This window comes from Microtus oregoni, unplaced genomic scaffold (assembly GCF_018167655.1).
Source record: "Microtus oregoni isolate MIOR12 unplaced genomic scaffold, Mior012 000004F_ref0000308, whole genome shotgun sequence".
NCBI classification, from domain to species: Eukaryota; Metazoa; Chordata; class Mammalia; order Rodentia; family Cricetidae; genus Microtus; species Microtus oregoni.
The window spans coordinates 8,337,929-8,357,526 of NW_024543063.1; the positions used below are offsets into that span (position 1 = coordinate 8,337,929).

Sequence of the window (19,598 nt, forward strand, 5' to 3'; positions counted from 1 at the left end):
CTGCCCCCTTTTGTACCTCTGCCCTCATGGCTTCTACACTTCCTTCCTCTCTTTCCCCCTCTCCCTTCCCACTCTCCTTCTCTCCACATGGCCCAGCTCAGTCTGGTCATCATCTACTGCGGAGGACAAAAAAAAATGCAGGCCCATTTCCACCTTGTCTGACGGTAGGAGAGTTTGGAGATTTGACAGGCATAGTTGCACGTCCTAACTCAGGAGGTGATTGCTTGGTTCTTTTGAGATTAAGATCCATTCTAATAAGTCCATGCCTTCCTGACATGTGGTCAGGATATGCAGATGTACTTCTGCTCCTTTTTTTTTTTTTTTAATAAACATGGGTGAATTCAGGATCTCAGTCACTGGAATGCCCTCCCAATACTTTCTATGGTTTCTGTTCTGTTATCTTTTATGAGTCTTCATATTCTTTACTTATATTTCTCCAATTCCCACACCCCTACCCTGGTAAGAAGTATTTTTGCCGAGGCCGGTCCTCAACAACCTACCTAATTGCATTGCTTCTTAAATATGCATTTTCCATTAGGGGCTTCACTTTTTACAAATGCCTATAGAAAAAAAAGCCAGCAGGCTTCCTAAATGAATATGCAAGAGTGTAAGAAAGTATCTGTCACTCCCTTCAGCATGCTGAAGGACATGTCAGTGGCTCCTGCAGAGACACTCCTGGGATCCTGAAGAAAGGGGAGAAATACAAGCTCCTCTTTAGCAGTGAAGATGGGGAATCAAGAGGGCTAGCTAGCCATGCAGCACCAGCTGCCTCCACAACAGCCATGCATGCATGCATAGCTGGCCTCCAACTGTCACCATCCATGCTGGCCTTCCCATTCCTAATGACTGACCTTGACTGGTCCGCTCCGAGATGTACTTCTCCAGCTGATTCCGCAGCTTGGCTTCCACTGTGGGGTGTCCATGACATCCATTGTCCACAAGCAACAGATGGGTGTGATTGTTGTCAAGGATGTAGAGAGGGTCTCTCTTGAAGTCATCCATGATGTACTGAGCCGAGAAATATCCCTGGAAAGCACAAGGACACTTGTCTTCGGGATGCAGGGCGACATCACGACGGCCCTACTAAAGTGAGAGAACTTGTGTTTGCTGTGTGTGACCTCTGGTGACTGTACAGACAAAGAGCACCAAAATTGAAGTAGAAAAAAAGATGGTCACAAACAGCCTACTGTAAACCAAGAATGAGCAAGAACTGCGCTGTCTTGTTCATATGTATTTAATATTCTCATGACTCAAAAATAAAACACCGATCAAAAATTAAAAAAAAAGATGATGATGATGAAAACAAAGAAAATTCTCTGAAGCAGATCTAAAATAAGGTATGGCATGTTTCAAACAGTGGCCTTGTTTCAGGTTGGCTGAGCCTCCATCCTGTTCCTCCCATAGCAGCGAGCGCTACAATGATCCTGGTGAGCCTGTGTCAGAAGATGTGGCCAATGAGATGGTTGTGAATGTTTTGTTTATACAGAAGACCAAACACTGTCGCCCAGGAAAATACTAGAGAAACCAGGAAGCCAAGCGCAATATCATAAGAGTTTGCTGCAAAATCATGCTGTCATGGAAGACTGTCATCAGAAGTAAAAAGAGGATTAAAAAAAAAAATCTAGCAGTATAATTTAAGTCTCTAAAAAAACTATGTTTTCTACGGAAATGAAGATTGTAGCATATAAATGCAAATGTAAATTATACTTAATTCTAAGAGCCGTGGGTTGTTGTCATCAAGATTTTATGTGCATTTAGCTATTATCTGTACACTTCATAATTTCACACTGATCAGCATTTCCATACCGTCAAAACATCCTCAGAAGGAGTATTTTCCTACCTCTGTGGTTATTCTTCATTTTTACATGGTGATCTGTCTGGGCTTCCCTCTTTAGTGATAAATATTACTAGATTATAATATCTAGTAATAAATACTGAGTCCCAAGTATTGCTGGATATTTAGATTTATGCCAATTCTTAGGCATTACAGAATGCTTTAATGAAATCTTTGCCCTAATATCAAATTCTCTAGGGATGAATTTATTAGTGCAATTGTTGGCACTTTCCAAAAACAGTTTCATACTTGTGACAAAGCTCCGTGGAGAGCACAGATTTGACTTCTTAGGTTCCTGTACCCCCTTATTAGTCTCCAAAATGGCAACATAAACAAGAAAGTGAAGGCTGTTTTTTAAAACTAAGCCCTTAACATTTACCATCTAAATGCCTAGTGAGCCTCAGATGGAATAAGATTGCATTAAATATAGATTTCTGAACATCTAGCCCAAATCTCCTGAGTAGGACTTGGGTAGTTTCTCACTGTTTCCAAAACGTCACACCTGACACATATATCAGTAGATATCATATATCTGTAGTGCATTCTGGACATAATTTGAGGGAGGTCTGCTACCTCCTAAATCAGTTCTCTGGAAACATTTGGTAGTATGGGTCTCAGCCTTCTCCACACTGGGTTAAAGTTGGAGAACAATAATAAACCTGAATTCCTAAGAATCCGGCACCGTAGTGCAGGAGTATACCTACAGGTGAACTCTTCTGAGATTGATTTGAATCATAATTCATAAAAACAGTGCACCCAAGTCTAATAGGAGCTTTCTGGAGACCGATTTTAATGGCAAAATGCCTCCACTATTAGTTCCTGCTTTGGAACTAATAGTAGGTCTATAGGTTGTTCTCATAAGACAGGCTTTCCCACCATCTGGCTCCACTACAGAGCCCCAGCATTCGGGTCATGGCCATTGCCCTAGTCTTTCCCCCACAGAACCTTACAGGCCTCCCTGCTCCACACATACCTCATCATCACAATTCCGGATGAGGGTGTCCCTGTTGGAGACCATGCCCCATGCCGCGATGCCAATGGCCACGATGTTCTCTTCTGAATTCCTGCTGATGGTGTTATCTCTTACCACTTCACCTATGTACTTCATCAGACCGTAGTGAGTACCTCCCGTGAGAATCCAAGCACCTGTGGATGAGGGACGGGGAACGGAACTTCACCTGGTGCTGAGTAAGGTTTTGGTCCTGTGTTTCTAGATTCCTGAGGGAACCTTCCTGCCATGAGCTCCCGGATGCTGCATTGAGAGCCGGACTGTGGGATGGGAGCACATGGCGAACAAGAAGAGAATCCCAGGTCATCGGGGGTTCCTGAGGGGCATGTACTAGACAGCACAGGTTCGGTGCCCCATTCTAGATATGCATTCACAGCCTCCACAGAAGGTGCACTCAGGAGTCTCCAAAGGATTGCTTTCATGAACAGTGAATGCCTGGCTTGAGCCCATAAGTGAGCTGGGCAGTGCAACCATAGAGGGCAGTGTGCTCTCTCTCCAGACCTCACGCCGGTCAGAACAGGCTGGACCTTCCTAGCCCCAGCAAATCTGCTTTGCTTTACATAACTGTGTATATTATTACTCAAGGTTTATATCTGACGATCCTCTCAATGTCAAGCACTTTTCTGAATTTCAATGAAAAATAAAAGAAACTAAAGACCTGCAGGTTCGGGCTGTAGCTCAGAGACAAAGTGTTTTACCAGCACATGTCAGACTATGGGTTCGGATCCCAGCACCAGACAACAGAAAAATTATTTAGTATAATGGAAATGACTATTGTGTAACTTGTAGCCTAGGCAGTCCTCACTCTAAAGGCAGACCCTACCTTGAAGATACTCTCCATCTTTTGGGAAGTCCCCACCTTGAACACAGTCCCCATCCATCCTTAGGGAAGCCCCCACCTTGAACACAGCCTCTATCCATCCTTAGGGCAGCCCCCACCTTGAAGACACTCTCCATCTTTTAGGGCCACCCCCACATTGAACACTGTCTTCATGCTTAGGATAGCCCCTATCTTGAACACTGTCTCCATCCTTAGGGCAATTCCCATCTTGGAGACATTCTCCATCCTTAGGGAAGTTTCCACTTTGAGGACACTATCCTTAGGGCAGTCTCCACCCTGAAAGAAGTCGCTATTTTCTCTCTTTATCAGCTCTAGCAATAGAAGTCTTCAAAGTCCTGAGGCAGCCCTCTTCTATAGTTGTTAGAAAGACCATTCATTTGCTGTCTGTCTCCATTGTCTAGTTTCCCTGCCATATTTGACAAGGAAGAACTAGGTCATCGGTCACCTCCCACATCAAAGACCTGCTAATCCGTAAGTGCCTTGTGGCCCTTAGAAGGTTCATACCCAATTCCTAAACCAGTTCTCAGTGTTTCTTCTTAAAATAAGGTAACTGGACATGACCAACACCAAGGACTCAGGGAGTATTGCCTTCTTTGCCCTGGCTAAACTAACAGAGTCAACTTTGTAAGTTAGTTAGAAATGAGCTGTCTTCTAGGCCAAAGCCACTTACTCTGTTCACATTGTGTATGTATGATATGTGTGTATCTGTGTAATATGTGTATATGTGTGTGTATCTCTCTGTGTGTGATATATGTGTATCTGTTTGTGTAATATGTGTATATGTGTGTGTATCTGTGTGTATGTGTGTATCTGTCTGTGTGTGTAATATGTGTGTGTATCTGTTTGTGTAATATATATATGTGTGTATGTTTGTATAATATGTGTATCTGTGTGTGTATTTGTGTAATATGTGTATATGTGTGTGTATCTCTCTGTGTGTGATATGTGTGTGTATCTGTTTGTGTAATATGTGTATATGTGTGTGTATCTGTCTGTGTGTGTAACATGTGTGTGTATCTGTTTGTGTAATACATATATATGTGTGTATGTTTGTATAATATGTGTATCTGTGTGTGTATTTGTGTAATATGTGTATATGTGTGTGTATCTCTCTGTGTGTGATATGTGTGTGTATCTGTTTGTGTAATATATGTATATGTGTGTATCTGTATGTATCTGTGTGTGTAACATGTGTGTATCTGTTTGCGTAATATATATGTGTATGTTTGTGTAATATGTGTATCTGTGTGTGTGTACGTGTGTACTTGTGCTTGAGCATCTCTGCTACAGCACAGTTGCAGGTCAGGATACAACTTCCAGTCAGTTCTCTCCTGTCTGTGGGTTCCAGTATCAGACTCTGACTGTCAGTCTTGTCATAAGCTCTTTTACCTGCTCAGCCATCATGCTGGGCCCAGTGCCAGGGACTCCATGTGTTTTCTTCTACCCTATTCCCAGGGCTTGCAATCACCCTGGACAGACACTGGAAAATTCCTATCTAAGATAAAATGTGTTTCCTCAGTTCTGTCGGTCAAGGCTTCTTTGCAAAAGACGTTTCAAAAACGTCCAAGTAAACTGAACTCACTTATGAGAAAACCATCAACCAAGCCTAAGTTGAGACTCAGCCTACAAAGCTGTGGCTGTGCTCTCATGGAAGTGTGGCGATGGACGGAGACTGAGAACCAGTGCTGATGGAGAAAAACAGAAGGCTATGCAAAGTTAAAGGAATTTGGAACACAAATGGAGAAAAAAAATATGCCTTATTTAGAAAGGCCATTAAAGAGGCACAATCGACAATGGACTACCAGTGTCAGGGAATGTAAACGGTCCTTGTCCCAGGCTGGAAAATTGCAGTGAGATATGTAAAGGACTTCCCTTCTCTTCGAAGACGCAGGCCAGTGAATTGGGGGGCTAAGAGCCATGATGTCTGCAGCCCACTCTCAAATCATTTTGTCCCAAATCCTAGTACACAAATATTCATAAAATAGTCATGGAATAAAATTCATAAAAGAATAATTCACAAAGGGATATTTATAGGAGGCAAATGCAGGAAATACCAGCCATCAGTAAGTCTAGACGCATGCACTTATGTTCATCATATTACTCTTGAAACATTTCTGCAGTGCTTGAAAGTTTTTAAAATTAAAAAAGTAAAAGAGAGAACATGCTAAGTTGAGCATATGAAGTCAAAGCTACCATTATCTGGGTCACACAACCACACAGTGTTCACAGTGCTGTGGCCTGCAGCCTCTGTTTCCAAAAGCACACCAACGATCTCCAAGATTAAAGAAAAATCTAACTAAAATGCCTTTTTAATTATTTACTAGAATATTCTGACTAAAATTTATATGTGAAAATAATAAAATAAAACTACTGGGAACTATTCTTTTTGTAATTAAGATTTAACACCTTAACCCCAACTGAGAGTTACTCTGTAAATCTGCCAGCCAGAGAATCTTATCTTTCCATCTGCCTGAGAATTTTATTTAGAATAATAAGATGACAACTATATTTCTCTGGGCTGGAGAGATGACTCAGCCATTATGAGTGCATATTGCACTTGTAGATGGCTCCAATTCAATACCCAGTACCCAGAGTGCTCACAACTGCCTGTATCGCCTGCTCCAACGCCCTCTTCTGGCCTCTGTTGGTACCTACACTCACAGGCACATAACCCACAGAGACTTACATAGTTCTAGGAATATCTGGATTCTGCGAATAAGTAGCATGTGCAAACTTTATCCTCTGCACCCAAAATGCAGTGCGGTCTAGGAATAATAATCCGAGATATTCTCAGTACTAGCATACCTTTAGACTGTGCGATGTAAATCAGCCGGCTGAAGATCTTGCGCATGCGTGGCTTCAGTGCGAAGTTTTTGGCGCCACCAGTCACTGAAATGACCAGGTTGGGTGTTTTGAGGTGCCAGTGCTGGGTCAGCAGTTCATACAGAGTTTCCGAGTCTGTGTCGCAGGACAAGCGGATATACTGTAGGGGCAGGATAAAAGCGCCAGGTTTGTGTACTCTCCCCCGGGGGTGTTGGGTGGGTGGCTGCACCTGGGGCACGGGATAGGGTGTCCTAGGCAGGGCTGCTGCCAGGGCCTTACTGGAAAGTGGAAGGAAGACATGGGGGAAGAGTGACCCTGAATGTTTCCACAAGCCGGATGGAGATCCTGAAACTTTACCTGGCCCTTGAGGTATTGAAAGCTGGGTAGACAAGAGATGATGAAGGGTCCTCAAACTACCATCTTGGCACACTTGGATGAGCCAAGGAGGAGATGGGCAGCCTGTGGGAAGACTCGCTGACCCATCATGAGGCAGAGCCCCAGACAGTGGGTGGAGCTGCGTGTGCTCAGGGACTACAAATACAGAGCTTGGGGACTCATAGGGTCAAGGTCCAGACATCCAGCCTATGGATTGAGCTATCGTAGAAACAGAATATGGGAACCCTTGGGGGAGACCAGTTTCTAATGGAAAGACCCTTGTAAAACTCATGGATATAAAGAAATGTCGCCTTCATTGGAGATTACAGTATATTGTCAGGGACCAAAGGCCCCAACATAGAAAACTATTTTCCCTAAGTGGGCCTGTATGGAGGCGCGAGAAATAACCAGACCCAGTTCACACGGTCATCGCGGAAGGGCATCTCAGGCTTCTCTCCATCCTGAAGAACTACCCCCTACAGTATATCCTTAGGGATGCTGCCCCAAGCTACTCACAAAGGTATTCTCCCTTCCTCTAACAGGCTCAGGATGTCACAGGGACCCATGACGTGGCTCCACCACAGCTCCAGCCATGATGCCACCCTTACCTACTGAGTTTTCAGACTGAGCACAGTCTAGACGCTGTCTTCCGACTTTTCCTGCAGTGGTGTGGGCAATCACCCATCCCCACCTCCATGCTACTGAAACAGCTCAAGGCGACCAAGGTGGCCCAAGCCCTTAGCACATATATTAAAGCAGAACATGGGGGCTTACCTTGCCTTTCTTCCCCAGAGTCTCAAACTGAATGTCACCAAAGGCGTCTGTCGGAAACTCCTTGGTATGTTTCTTGTAGTTCCACTTCTCGTTTTCGTTGATCTGGGTGCCTTCGATGTGCTGGTTCTGGGCATAGCCACACTTGCAAATGCTCTCCCTGGGGAAGGAACAGATTTCCGTCTGCTCAAATGGCTTGTCACATCTTAGGATAAACTACGCACTCTAAACTTCAACCGGCACAAGAAATGCTATCCTCGTCTCTTACTCCCAGGCTATTTCCCTCATCTTGGCTGATTGTCTAGAAAGGAGTTTCATGGTTTGTTCCTGTTGCTAATTATCTGTTTGTCAATGAGCTTTGCCCTGTGCTGGGAGCAGAGAGGCAGAGAAGGACTCCTGCCCTGCATTAACTGTGTGAGAAGCCATGAAGCTGGTAAGAGGTGGAACTCAGGTATCTGGGAACCAGAACTCAGCTTCTCATGTGAGTCTGAGCTAACTCACAGCGACATACAGGCATTAGTGCTTCAGTGCCAACCTCACCGGATGCCCAAGCAAGTTGTGCTCTTCTGAGGAGGGGTAAGCTCTTCCCATGAGCTATGCTCATGCCTGGTAGGGGTCCAAAGTTCTCCAGAGCTTAGAAACCACCATTCTCTACCAGATATTCACTGCTTAGATGACTTTGGGTCAGTAACAGCTCAATCTAGACAAGGAAAACTGCTGTAGTGAGCATTAGGTTTTCCCACTGAAAGTACACAGAACTCAATCCTAACTGTCCACTAGGGGGCACACGTGCATGATGGGAAGCTGAAAGAGGATTAAAGACACCGTGGTAAGTAGTGCAGCCTATCCTCCCCTTCTAGAATACCCCGTAATCATGCAACAAGTGTCTGAGAACACTACTTATTATTAAATAGCATCTGCAACACCCAAGTTGAAACTGATGAAATTTCCTGCCCCTCAAGTTGCCTGGCATCTCCTGGAGTGGCTAAGTAGAAACTTGGCAAAGATCACACAGAACCAACCAAATGCCTCCTTTTGTCCTGGCACAGTCCCTCTCCTGCCCGGCTTGCTGTGAGGGCTGGAAATGACGCAAAGCGTCAAGTGAGCCTGGTGCACAGCGCATGCTCTGCCAAGGAGACCTTCAGCTCGGGGTGGCGCACACATGCAGGTCAAGAAACAATGGAGGACTAACAACCGAAAGAAGTAAAAGTGCGGTAAAAAATATCTGCAAACACGGTCTGTGTTTGACCAATTCCATAGTCGAGAAGGACAGAGCAAAAGAACAATGGAGCCAGACAATGTCACCCAACATCATCATAGATAACCAAAAGCTCAATGTCCTATTTTATATCCTTGGCCCAAGGCTAGGAAGACTAATATCACTCACTGTTACCAGTGTCTCCATCCATACAATAAAGTATATGACCTGAGATGTGGACCTACTCCAGGGCACGGGGACAGTGCAGAAGACGCACCCACTTCCAGCATCCTTGTACCCTACATACTCAGTCAACTGCAGCAAAATTTCCCCCAACAGTCAGAGCCAGAGAAAGATATGTCAATTGAAAAGATCTTGTTAAGGCTGTTTCTGGCTGGATTCTATACTTTATATTCGCGATCCAAAAATATAATGGCCTCTAGCAAACACTGTGTGAACGGATGAGCAAAGAGACATGGCATTAATCAGTCTTCTTATAAATAATTTATATCTGCAACCGTTCTCAATGATTTGTGTAAAATAGGTACTTTAGATTTCCTTCTAGGATGCATGGATGCATACACATCACTATTACAGACCAGAGGAAGCGCTGTCTTTCAAGGTCTTCACCACCACTGAATTTGTCTGGCATAAAGCAAAATGTAGGTCAAGCCCTACCTATGGCAGTCGTATTTTCATTTATGAGGGGATAGGGGTGACTTGTGTTTTTGTTACTTTTTCTAAACACTCAGCAGAAGAAGCTCACAGCTCAGTAGACAAGGGTCGTGAGCACTGCAGAAGTCAGTGATCTGTGGCCCAACCAAACCACCTGTTTCTACTGCCGGGAAGCGGTGACCTCAGCTGCATCCCAGGGGTCCAGGGCTTCTCTGTTAACAGCCCTCCATGTGAAGTACTGAAGCCAGACTAGGCACCAAAGCCCCTCAAGGGAGAGGCTACCGTGAGGAGCAAACAGGAATGAGGAGCAAAGGGGACTCCTCAGGAATCCACACCAGCAGCTGCTCCTGTCCAGGAAACTGTTGCTGTTGCCTCCTCTTTTAGGTCCCTCCTGGGGAGCACACACTTGACCTGGGTCCTAAAGAGACTGCTGTTGCTCCCCAACACCATCTGTACAGTTGTATGGGGGTGACCCTGCTTATGCACCAGAATCCTGAGCACCTATCCAGTCACCAGACCCATGCATAGTTTTGACACTGGTGTTCCTTTCTTGGAAATTTGGCAAGAAAATCAGAATTGGGATCAGAAGGTCTGTTCTCATCTCTTTCCAGGCCACACAAAAGTCCTGTGGGTACTAAGAAGGAATGGAGAAAGGGACAGACAGGACTTTCTGAGTCCCCACAAACCTAGTCACGGTTTCTAACTACTCAAGGGACCCGACCACTGCCTGCTTTTAGATGGCATTCCTGTCTCCTCAAAGCAAGCTCTGTTTTTTTTTTCAGTTCAACTCGTTGAACTCTATAACAGGACCCCTAATGACTGCAGAGTGTGAGAACTGTCCTGGCTCAAAGTATCTGTGAAAATAATAAATGTTTTTCTAAAATTATAAAAAAAAATCGAGCTACAGACTAGATCCTGTACCATCGAGTGTTATTGCCTCTGTTTGCACAGCTCCCAAGGGGCTTCACTCAGCTTAGCCAAGGAAACAAGAGCCTGCTGGGACTGAACCATTTCCATAACCCTTTCTCTTACGGAGTCCTTGGGGACTTCCCAAGACAAGGCTGCTTCCCATGCCCCTCTCTTCTCTGTCACTGCTGCCTGCCAATCCACTACCCTTTGGGACATGTCCCCAGCCACCCAAGCTCACAGTAGAGTAGCAGATGGTCCACTTGCCCTTGCCATAGCTGAAGATAGAGTCCTGAGCCCCTTTCCCTGCCAAGGATAGGGGTACATCTTAAATGATCTTTTGACCAAAGAAGTTGTCTGGCTCCTTTGTGGGTTGGTAGCCCTCCAAGAACCAATCTGCATGAATTGTTTAGAAACAGGGAAAGGGCCTTGCCAGGAAAGAATTGGGGGTATAGACACGTGGAGGAGGGGCAGGGATAGCAGAGAGGAGAGCTGGGAAGGGTTGGGGGTGGGGTGTGGGGCACTGGCTTTCTAATTCACATCCTCAAAACCATAGTTCCGAATCCCACAGAGCTACACACATCTTTATTGCGGCCAAGAACCATGCGTGGCTATTTCATTTTGTAGTTGAGCAAAGAATGATTAAAGCTGGTAATTCAGTTCCTTGCTGACCCTAGCAACATTTCAAAAGATCAACAGTCACATGACATCGCCATGTTGATAGCTCGATACACAGAGTTTTGTTGCAGAGAGCTACAATTGCAGTGTCCCTCCTGTTTCTACACAGGACTCAACATGGACCAAGAAGTGAGAGCCAAAGAGACAGTCCGGACCCATGGGAATCCCACTTTAAGAGTGGCAGCAGGTAGCTGCTGGGCTCAAAGGTGCCGGCGGAGGAGAAGTTCCAGCATCCTCCCCCAGGGACCACTCAAGAAACAGATATCCACTAGGGATGAAGGCGAAGGTCCACCTGGGCTTAGCACACACATGGCAACCCCAGGGTCTCAGCGGTGATCTGTGTCCTGTGTCATCTAGCTTGTCCAGTAACCACAAAATAGGGAAGGGTGTCAGTGTTTCTTGCCACTTCGAGTCCCTTGTCTTGTAACAGACAGGGTCAAACCCATTCATTTTCCTTTCTGCTCATTAACATCATGAAAGACCCCTGTGTGTTGGGTTTGTGGGGCCTCTCTTGCAGGCGGCTGAACTCCCAAACACAGAAGACTTGATGTAAAGGAGCACCCACTTAGAAGGGAAGTGCCCAGGACCACAGCCCTGAGGAAGGGACATTCAGATAGTGCAGGAGCCTATGGGTAGAGCTGCCTGCGAAGTGTTAGGTAACAGGGTGGACTCCCAGGCTCATGGGAGCCCTGAAGGGAGTGACAGTCCCTCTCAGTGACTTTACCAACTGCGATATGGCCAGAGCTAAGAGACAAGAGAGAAGAGCGGAAGCAGGGAATTCTGCAGGCATGTCAGAGCCATCTTAATCACACGCCATCGGGGACTTTAGAGAGGCAACCATCCCCAGTAATGAACCCAAGGGCTCACTGTGCCAACAGTCGCTGGCTGTGCTCGGAAACACAGAAGCCAATGTGCACGACAGCTGCAGCTTACATGGCCTTGGAGTCTCTGGTGAAGAAGATGCACTCTCGCTTTTTAAAATTTGCCTGGATAAAATCCACCAAATCCTGTTAAAAAAAAAATATGGAGAGTAATATGTTACTCGTGTGTTCTCTCAGATCTGCTGGGATTAACGAATACTATCCATGTCCTAGCCCTCCCCAAAGGTTGTCATGGCGTCCTTTTTGTTTCTTTTAGACCACCCTGAGTTTATTTTTAATGACACATACATTCAAACTGTTTAACTAAATGAAAATGTTTCCCAAAGTTGCTTAGCATTGTCTTGTGGATAAATTGGCATCACACACACACACACACACACACACACACTCATACAATGTTTTTCTCTCTTCACAGTTACTAGGGAACAGAAGTGTTGGATGATAGTTTGGGATTAGAAAAAAAACTATCTGTGCATATTTTCAGCCCTCTTCTGCCTGATTTTGTTTTTTAAAAAAAGAGATGTTTTCTAAAATGCCCTTTATTTGTATTTGCTCCACTCTGGGCAAGGTGGTTAGGTGTAACTGGGAACTAGTAATAAGAACCATCCCAGGCTTTTAGAAACCAAAGATGTCTCTTACGTTGGCAGAGAAAGACATTTGGAAACACTCATATTCCTCACAAGGAGAGAGTTTGCAATCAATAGTTATGTATCATAAATAGTGACCAAGATACAGAAGGACTGTCAATCAACAGAAACAAAGCAGATGGTCTGATGGAAAAACAGCAAGAGACAGAGAAGTTATGGAAAAAAAGGAGCCCACAGGAAAGTCCTACATACATAAAATACATAAAAGCTCTACCACTTTACATCTACCTACCAGATCAACAAAACTTAAATCAAAAGGACAGTTGCCAGCCACTGGAGATGAGGAGGAAGGCGAAGGACCTCACACTCCCAGTAGGTGAGAGAGTAAATTGGTACCACTCAGGATATATTACACGTGAAGCCATTTCTCCGAGGACCCATTAGAGAATGGTTTCCCAAGAGCCTGTACTCTCTCAATCCATGGAACTCCATCCTCGGAAATGTCCAGCCCTGATGCAGTGTGGCTCCTAGGAGCTTCCCTTCCACAGGAGCCCCAGTCAATTGCAAGTCATCAGGTGCTGGCAGCTGATGTACTCAGACCACTTCCCCTGTTGGTGGCCTCACAAGACAGGCTAGCTCTGAAGCCAGCCCTAACTTCTTGTCCCCTACATAAGAGTCAGCCAGACATGTGCTACAAAAGGCGGGCTCCTCCCTGTTTGGAGTTTGCCATGCATTCCCAGCGCCTGCACTGACAACTACTCTGGTATCAGGCACTGGGGACCTTCGCCTCCGTTCTCACCCTTTGAATATGAGTGGGCCCCATAGATCTCGTTGTTCAAACCCAGACCCATTGAAGGAGACATTCCATCTTCAACTATCAGCCCTCAAAGGGCATTGTGTTTCTCAGATAGATCCAGTGTATACATCCAAGAACACTGGGTGGTATTGGTCCCAGCATCAAATGCCAGAAACCTAAGTATCGGTCTCTTTGAGTCTGGGTAAGCAGAAGCCCATAGCGGAGTTCCACATAGCGGAACAAAGAATAGACAGCGGCTATATGCATCAACATGGACCAATCCCCAAAACTAGTGATAATAAAACATAAAGAACCCACAAAGGGGCCTTTGTCGAGCCCAGCTGTGCCTGTATCCAACAGAGACAAAGCCAAGCCCCACAGGCAGTCCCACAAAGACTAGGTGACACACAGTTCAGGAGAGTGCCTGCGACCTGGGGCAGGAGAAGGGCACTCTGAAGCCTCCGCTTCTCAGTCTGGAGGTGGCTCCCATGTCATGGTGATGACGGCTTCTGGAAGCTTGGAAGATCCATTCCTCTATGTGTATTCCTCAGCAAAATTTAGGATAAACGCAGCTCCTCTGCTCCTCTGCAGAGAAGGCATTGGGAACTCTGTGCTGCCCAGTTTTCCTCACAAGAATGTTTATCCACTTAGATGATTCTGAGTGCTCCTACCATGGAGGACAGAAACTCAACAGCTGTATGGGACATGGAATGATCCTAGAGAAGAGGGTGATTTTTTTTAAAAAATAATTTCTTGCTAATAATTCCCTTGGAAGGTGTACTTTCTGAGAAGTGTGTGTGTGCTCAGGAGGCCAACAGGAAGTGAGAAGTCTCAGCCTTCATCCCACTTCTGAGGGCACTGGTGCCTGAAGTCAAGGGTTCTTTGGAGAGAGCCTTCCAGTGGTGCTGCATTGCTTGGGGTCAAAGGAAAAGAAGGAGGAGAGCAAGGTCAGAAAATTCTGGAGAGGTCCCCATTGCCTGTGTCCACTCTGTCATGGAGCAGCCCTAAAGTGAGACATGGGGACAGACTCTAAGGGGGGGGGGCACTTAGTCCTAGGGGTGTCAAGATGAGGGGTGGCACCTGAGGCTCCTGAGCACCCCTTCCCTCCATGCCAGCCACAGGAGGTAGGTTTCAGCTGGAAGAAGGCACAGGCTTCTGTAAAGGCACACGCTCCCTTTTTTGAGTGTTTTGACAGCTCATGGATCCACACAATTGACCAATCAGATGAAAATGATGGCATGAGTGGTACCCTGGCTCTCCCTCCCCCACCCCCGTTCCTTCTTCTTTATAAATCCAGCTTCTACCTCATCACTTAATGCTGCAGTCAGTGAAAGCCAGACTTCCAACTACGGTGTTCTGACAAATCAGAGTGTGAGTCACACCTGACAGGATAGAGAGCAGGCGGGAGGGGACCACGTATTACAGGAGTGAAACTGAATAGAGTTAATGTCCTGCTGTCCCACTAAGCTGAACCCACTAAGAAGCCACGCCCTGTCGGCAGTGTCAGGGCTGGTTCAGGATGAGGACAGATGGGCCAGAGGAAGCAACCAGGAGGCAAGAGCAACAGAACCGAGTCGAGGACACGGACATCACAACTCAGTCCTGAAGCCACAGGGTGAGAACGAGAGCATCAATCATGAGTAGTGAAATCAACACTAAAAACATGATTTAAAAAATTGAAGGGACTGAGTGACTCCTGACTGCCCAGCCCCAGATGGGGCATCTGCAATACAACCCCTACAGCTAACACTTGGACATCACAGAATGGGGAGGAGAGAGATTGTCGGACCCAGAAGTCCGGAATGTCTGATGCTTGATAATGTCTTCTGAGCAGGATGGAGATGTTGCTCCCAGGAACTCTCGACAACACGGCTGCCTGCACAAGACCTGCGAAGTCCACACTAACTGACATGCCAACAGGAATGGAGGAAAATTTCACAAAACCCCACCGGGAGATAAAGAGCTTCAGGGAGTCAGCGGCTGCCTGGGGGAGGGCGATCTATGCAAATAAGGTGATAGCACAAATGAGACTGGGTAGGTTTCACACACACACACACACAGAGAGAGAGAGAGAGAGAGAGAGAGAGAGAGAGAGAGAGAGAGAGAAATCAACACAGAAGAAGAAGAAGAGGTCTGAATTCAATAAGGGGTTGTGGGTGGGGACACAATAGGAATTGGAGGGAAAAGAGAGGGTATGCAGAAGAAACAATTATAGTGTATTCATATGAAATCCTCAAATTTTACCAGAAAAAAAAATGATTTAAGGAACACGGTATTTAAATTTTTTTAATGACTTATTTAAATGATTGTCATCTTAAAAGAGAAATGCTTGAAATACAATACAGCGATGAACACACTTCTACATTCTACCAAAAATGACTCATAAAACACATACCAACCAGGACACGAGAGAAAACGTTTTATAGAGAGCAAACTGGTCACTAGATAACCCTCATCGCGTCAAATGGCCTCAGTGTGGACTTACACTGTCACTGTAGGACACATTTGTGCTCCGAGACACACTGGAGTAGAGAGTCCGGGTGCTGCCCAGAGCCCCGTTCCTGCGGCTCCTCATGCTGAGCCTGGCTCCCTCGAAGGACATCTTGCCTGTGAAGAGTGGAGGACAGGTGGGTTATAGATAGTAAAGGGGCTTCCCTGGAAACATGTGCCCTGGTGCCCCTTCCTTTCATCGCCGTGGGCAGTGTACCGTGTCCTGTCTGGCTCACCAGCTTCATCAATCCTGTACCTATTACGTTTCATTCTCTAGGACCCAGCAAGTGTTTCTGCCCTACAGCACTATGGTCTTCAAGCCTCAGTGCTGCCACCCTATGGTAGCAACATGCATGGCAACATTTTATGACAACAGCATTCTTGGGACAAACTGTCTGACCCACCCTAGAGTACCACCCACTGTGTTTGCACTAATTGTCTACTTGGTTGCTGAATATGGAACGGCTAAATTAAACAATATTAAAAATTACTATGTGCATATCTCTGTCTGTCTCTGTCTCTGTCTCTCTGTCTCTCTCTGTGTTTGTGTATTGGTGGGGGAAGGGTGGAGGAGTGTTTGTAAGCATGCTCATGTCCTTGGAGCATCTTCTACCCTGAAGCAACCATCACAAGACTCATATATTGTTCTTCCTGGCCTCCATTGGCTCAGTGAGGCCCAAGCCATGCCTATCCTGTTCACCACTAGAACTCTAGGACCTGGCAATGTATAGGAAGCATACCATATACACGTCCATCAGATGAGCCAGCTGGGTGACTCAGTACTCCCTCCCAAACCCTCCAGGACAACTGCCATGCCACCTCTTGTAGCCTCTGCGTGTAGAAACACCTAGCACACAGAGCTGACCCAGCATTCACTTACATAGTGCTTCTGATCCCACAGCTCCGTGGCCTTGACTCCCCATCCAAGATCCACGTTCCCAGACCAGCACAGACTCTCCTGAGCCACAGACCTGGGAACTGTCCTAGAACCCACTCAGTGTGCAGAGCAAACTGGTTAAAGCACTAAGTGCCTCTTTTACTCCCCCCCCCAGGCATTTCAAAGAGCTGCACGGAGTATTAATAGGTACTTCATATACATTACTGCACAACCGCAAATCAGTCCTGCCATGTATTCGAGATGCCTCCCATACAGCAAATTGCTTCTGAATGGGGCCCAGATGGTCGGGAAGCAATTTTATTTGCTTTGCAACAAGAAGCTCCACCGCTCTGCAAATGAAAAGGTGTGTTTTTGCATTGGAGACCACATCCCTGCCAAACCATGGAAGTCGTGCAGCTGACTGTACTGTCTCGCTTCTTTCAGGCATTGGTCTCTGACCCATGTCTGAGGTTAGCTGATAATGTGGGCCCATGTGATCCAGGCACTTTCAATCGTGTCCCATGGGTCACATGGTACAGGTACACATGTTTGTTGATCCTCTAGACACATTCCGATGTGAAAAACGAAACAAAACTTTTGGAAGAAGTCCCAAGAGAAAAGACTGGAAGAGAGCTCCTGGGGTCCTGGAGAGGGTCTGGAAGAGAGAGCCCTAGCAGAACCACAGGGAAGGAAAAGAGGCTTACACTCACCCAAAGGAGAGGGAACTGGAAAGTCTGACAAAAACCAGAAAGACCAGAAGGAAAAGAAAGCCGAGCCTTGGAAGGGGCAGCAGCATGTCCAATCAATGACCACCCCCAAAAACCTAACCACATTCAATAACCCTGAACCTGCTAGAAAAAAATGGGCCAAAGACTGACATCTAAATCCATGACAGGTAATACAACTTCTAATCAAAGTAAATATTGTTAAGCCTCCTTGTAATCCAACCGAAAGAGTTCATCAATAATGAGGCACCAAAGGGAGGTTTGTGGATGGCAGTATTGTCTGTTTGGGAAGAGGGTGAGGGACAGACACATTCAGACAGTGGGGGTGAGGGTCAGGGGTGGAAAGCAGGGTAACAACTGCTTTAGTTCCTGCAAAGTCATTGGTGGTGACAGAGCAAACTTAAGTCTTGCAAACAGTAAAGAAAACATTAAAAATGATCGTTACTGGCTTCAGGGAACCTAGATAAAAGAACCAGAAATATGTTAAGAAGTTAGACTTAGTTTTCATCAGCAATGCATCCAAAGGATGGCCCTACACCCGTGAAAGTACTGGCAGCATAGCATAGGCTCAGTGAGAGTTTTTTAAAGTACATGAAGTTGGGAGGGAACTGAGAGGGAAGGGTGTTGGAGAGGAGAGTGGGGGTGAATCGATTAAACATACCCTATGAGTGACACTCTCAAACAGTAAAAAGTTGCTCTCCCAGGGCCTGAAGAGATGGCACAGCCGGCAAACTGCTTGCCTCTAAGTGTGAAGACCCAAGTTTAGGTCCCGGGAAGGCACATGAAAAAGCTGCCCGTGGTGGTGTGTGGCAGTCACACCCAGAGCAAGATACCCAGGCAGAAACAAGCAGCTCTTTGGTGAAGTCCCAGGCCGATGAGACCAAATAGAAGGTGAAACACGTAGTAGCATTTGACTTGTATTTTAATAAATAAAGCTTGCCTGAAGATCAGGAAGTAAAACAGCCCCACTGGTCAGCCTTACAGATCAGGCAGTGGTAACGCACATCTTTAATCTCAATAGCCACACTAGTTTGCCACAGAAACCAGGCGGTGTACGCCTTTAATCCCAGCCCCTAGAGAGAATTATAAAATGGGAGGAAACAGTTTTCAGACACAGTCTCATTCTGAGATTCCTGGAGGCAGGATTGCCATTTCATACTGAGGTCGAGGTAAGAACCAGTGGCTGGCTGCTTTGCTTTTCGAATCTTCAGGGTGAACCCCAATTTCTCTCTCTGAGTTTTTATTAATTGTTCTTCAGAAACATGCCTGAAGATGGACACCACAGACTGTCCTCCGGCGTCCACATGTGCACCACCACACACGAGTGTGAATTTCTGTGTGTATACACACACACAGTTATGCTTGGAAAAAGTTCAATAGTGAGATTTTTGCCACAGGAAAAACTAGAAACAACATGTTTCCATCACCAGCAGAATGGCCGAGACAGGCGTGTACTGGTGATATGGGAAAATCGCTAGGGCTTCTTGCACGTAGGAAAAGATCAAGGTGAAGGAAGTAACAAAAAAAATTTTTTTGATCTTACACTTGTGCTTAAACACTGCCCCTGGGACCTTGAATGAATCCTTCCAGACAGTTTCCCTATACATGTAAGTTGGGTAGCATGCTTGCTGTCAAGGCAACTATCAAATACATCACACAAAGCACTCAAAAAACATGCGGATCCAGATCCATCGAAGTGCTAGGCATAACTCTGTGTGGGTGAGGGTGTGGGTGGGTGGGTGTGCATGATTTTAATTTTATTCTTTAACTTTTCGTGGTTTCCCATATTAAATACATCATGTATGTCACCTGGAAAAAAGTCTTTAATGAAAAGAACAGCATCTTGGAGCTGGATAAAGTGAAGACAGCCCCTGACCTGAGCCGTCTCCTTCTCCTCTAGGAGACAGGAGGTGAGAGAGTGAAGATGGCCACACAAAGGTCTCTGTGTCCGGAGCACCTGGAGAGGAAAGCGGAGTTGGAGGAGAGATGGTCATTATGGGTCTCTTTGCTCTAAAGAGGTACTATCAATGTGAGTCTTGGGAAAGAAAACTAACAGATCACGGGAGACCCAAGTCCAGGGTAAATGCTAGACTATAATAATGTTAGCAATCAGTAAATAACGGTACAGGGAC

General features: G+C 45.9%; 1 protein-coding gene across 1 annotated transcript in view; it reads right to left on the reverse strand.

Moving 5' to 3' along the window:
- Trpm8 (transient receptor potential cation channel subfamily M member 8) overlaps positions 1–15,976 on the reverse strand; it is a 70,711-nt gene extending 54,735 nt beyond the window's left edge. Inside the window, exons 1-6 of the mRNA XM_041650485.1 lie at positions 15,860–15,976; positions 12,044–12,117; positions 7,657–7,813; positions 6,490–6,667; positions 2,808–2,980; positions 852–1,026 (exon numbers count right to left, since the gene is read on the reverse strand). Coding sequence (XP_041506419.1) covers positions 852–1,026; positions 2,808–2,980; positions 6,490–6,667; positions 7,657–7,813; positions 12,044–12,117; positions 15,860–15,976 — 874 coding nt within the window. The remainder of the gene's footprint in view (positions 1–851; positions 1,027–2,807; positions 2,981–6,489; positions 6,668–7,656; positions 7,814–12,043; positions 12,118–15,859) is intronic.
- Positions 15,977–19,598: the final 3,622 nt, after the last annotated feature.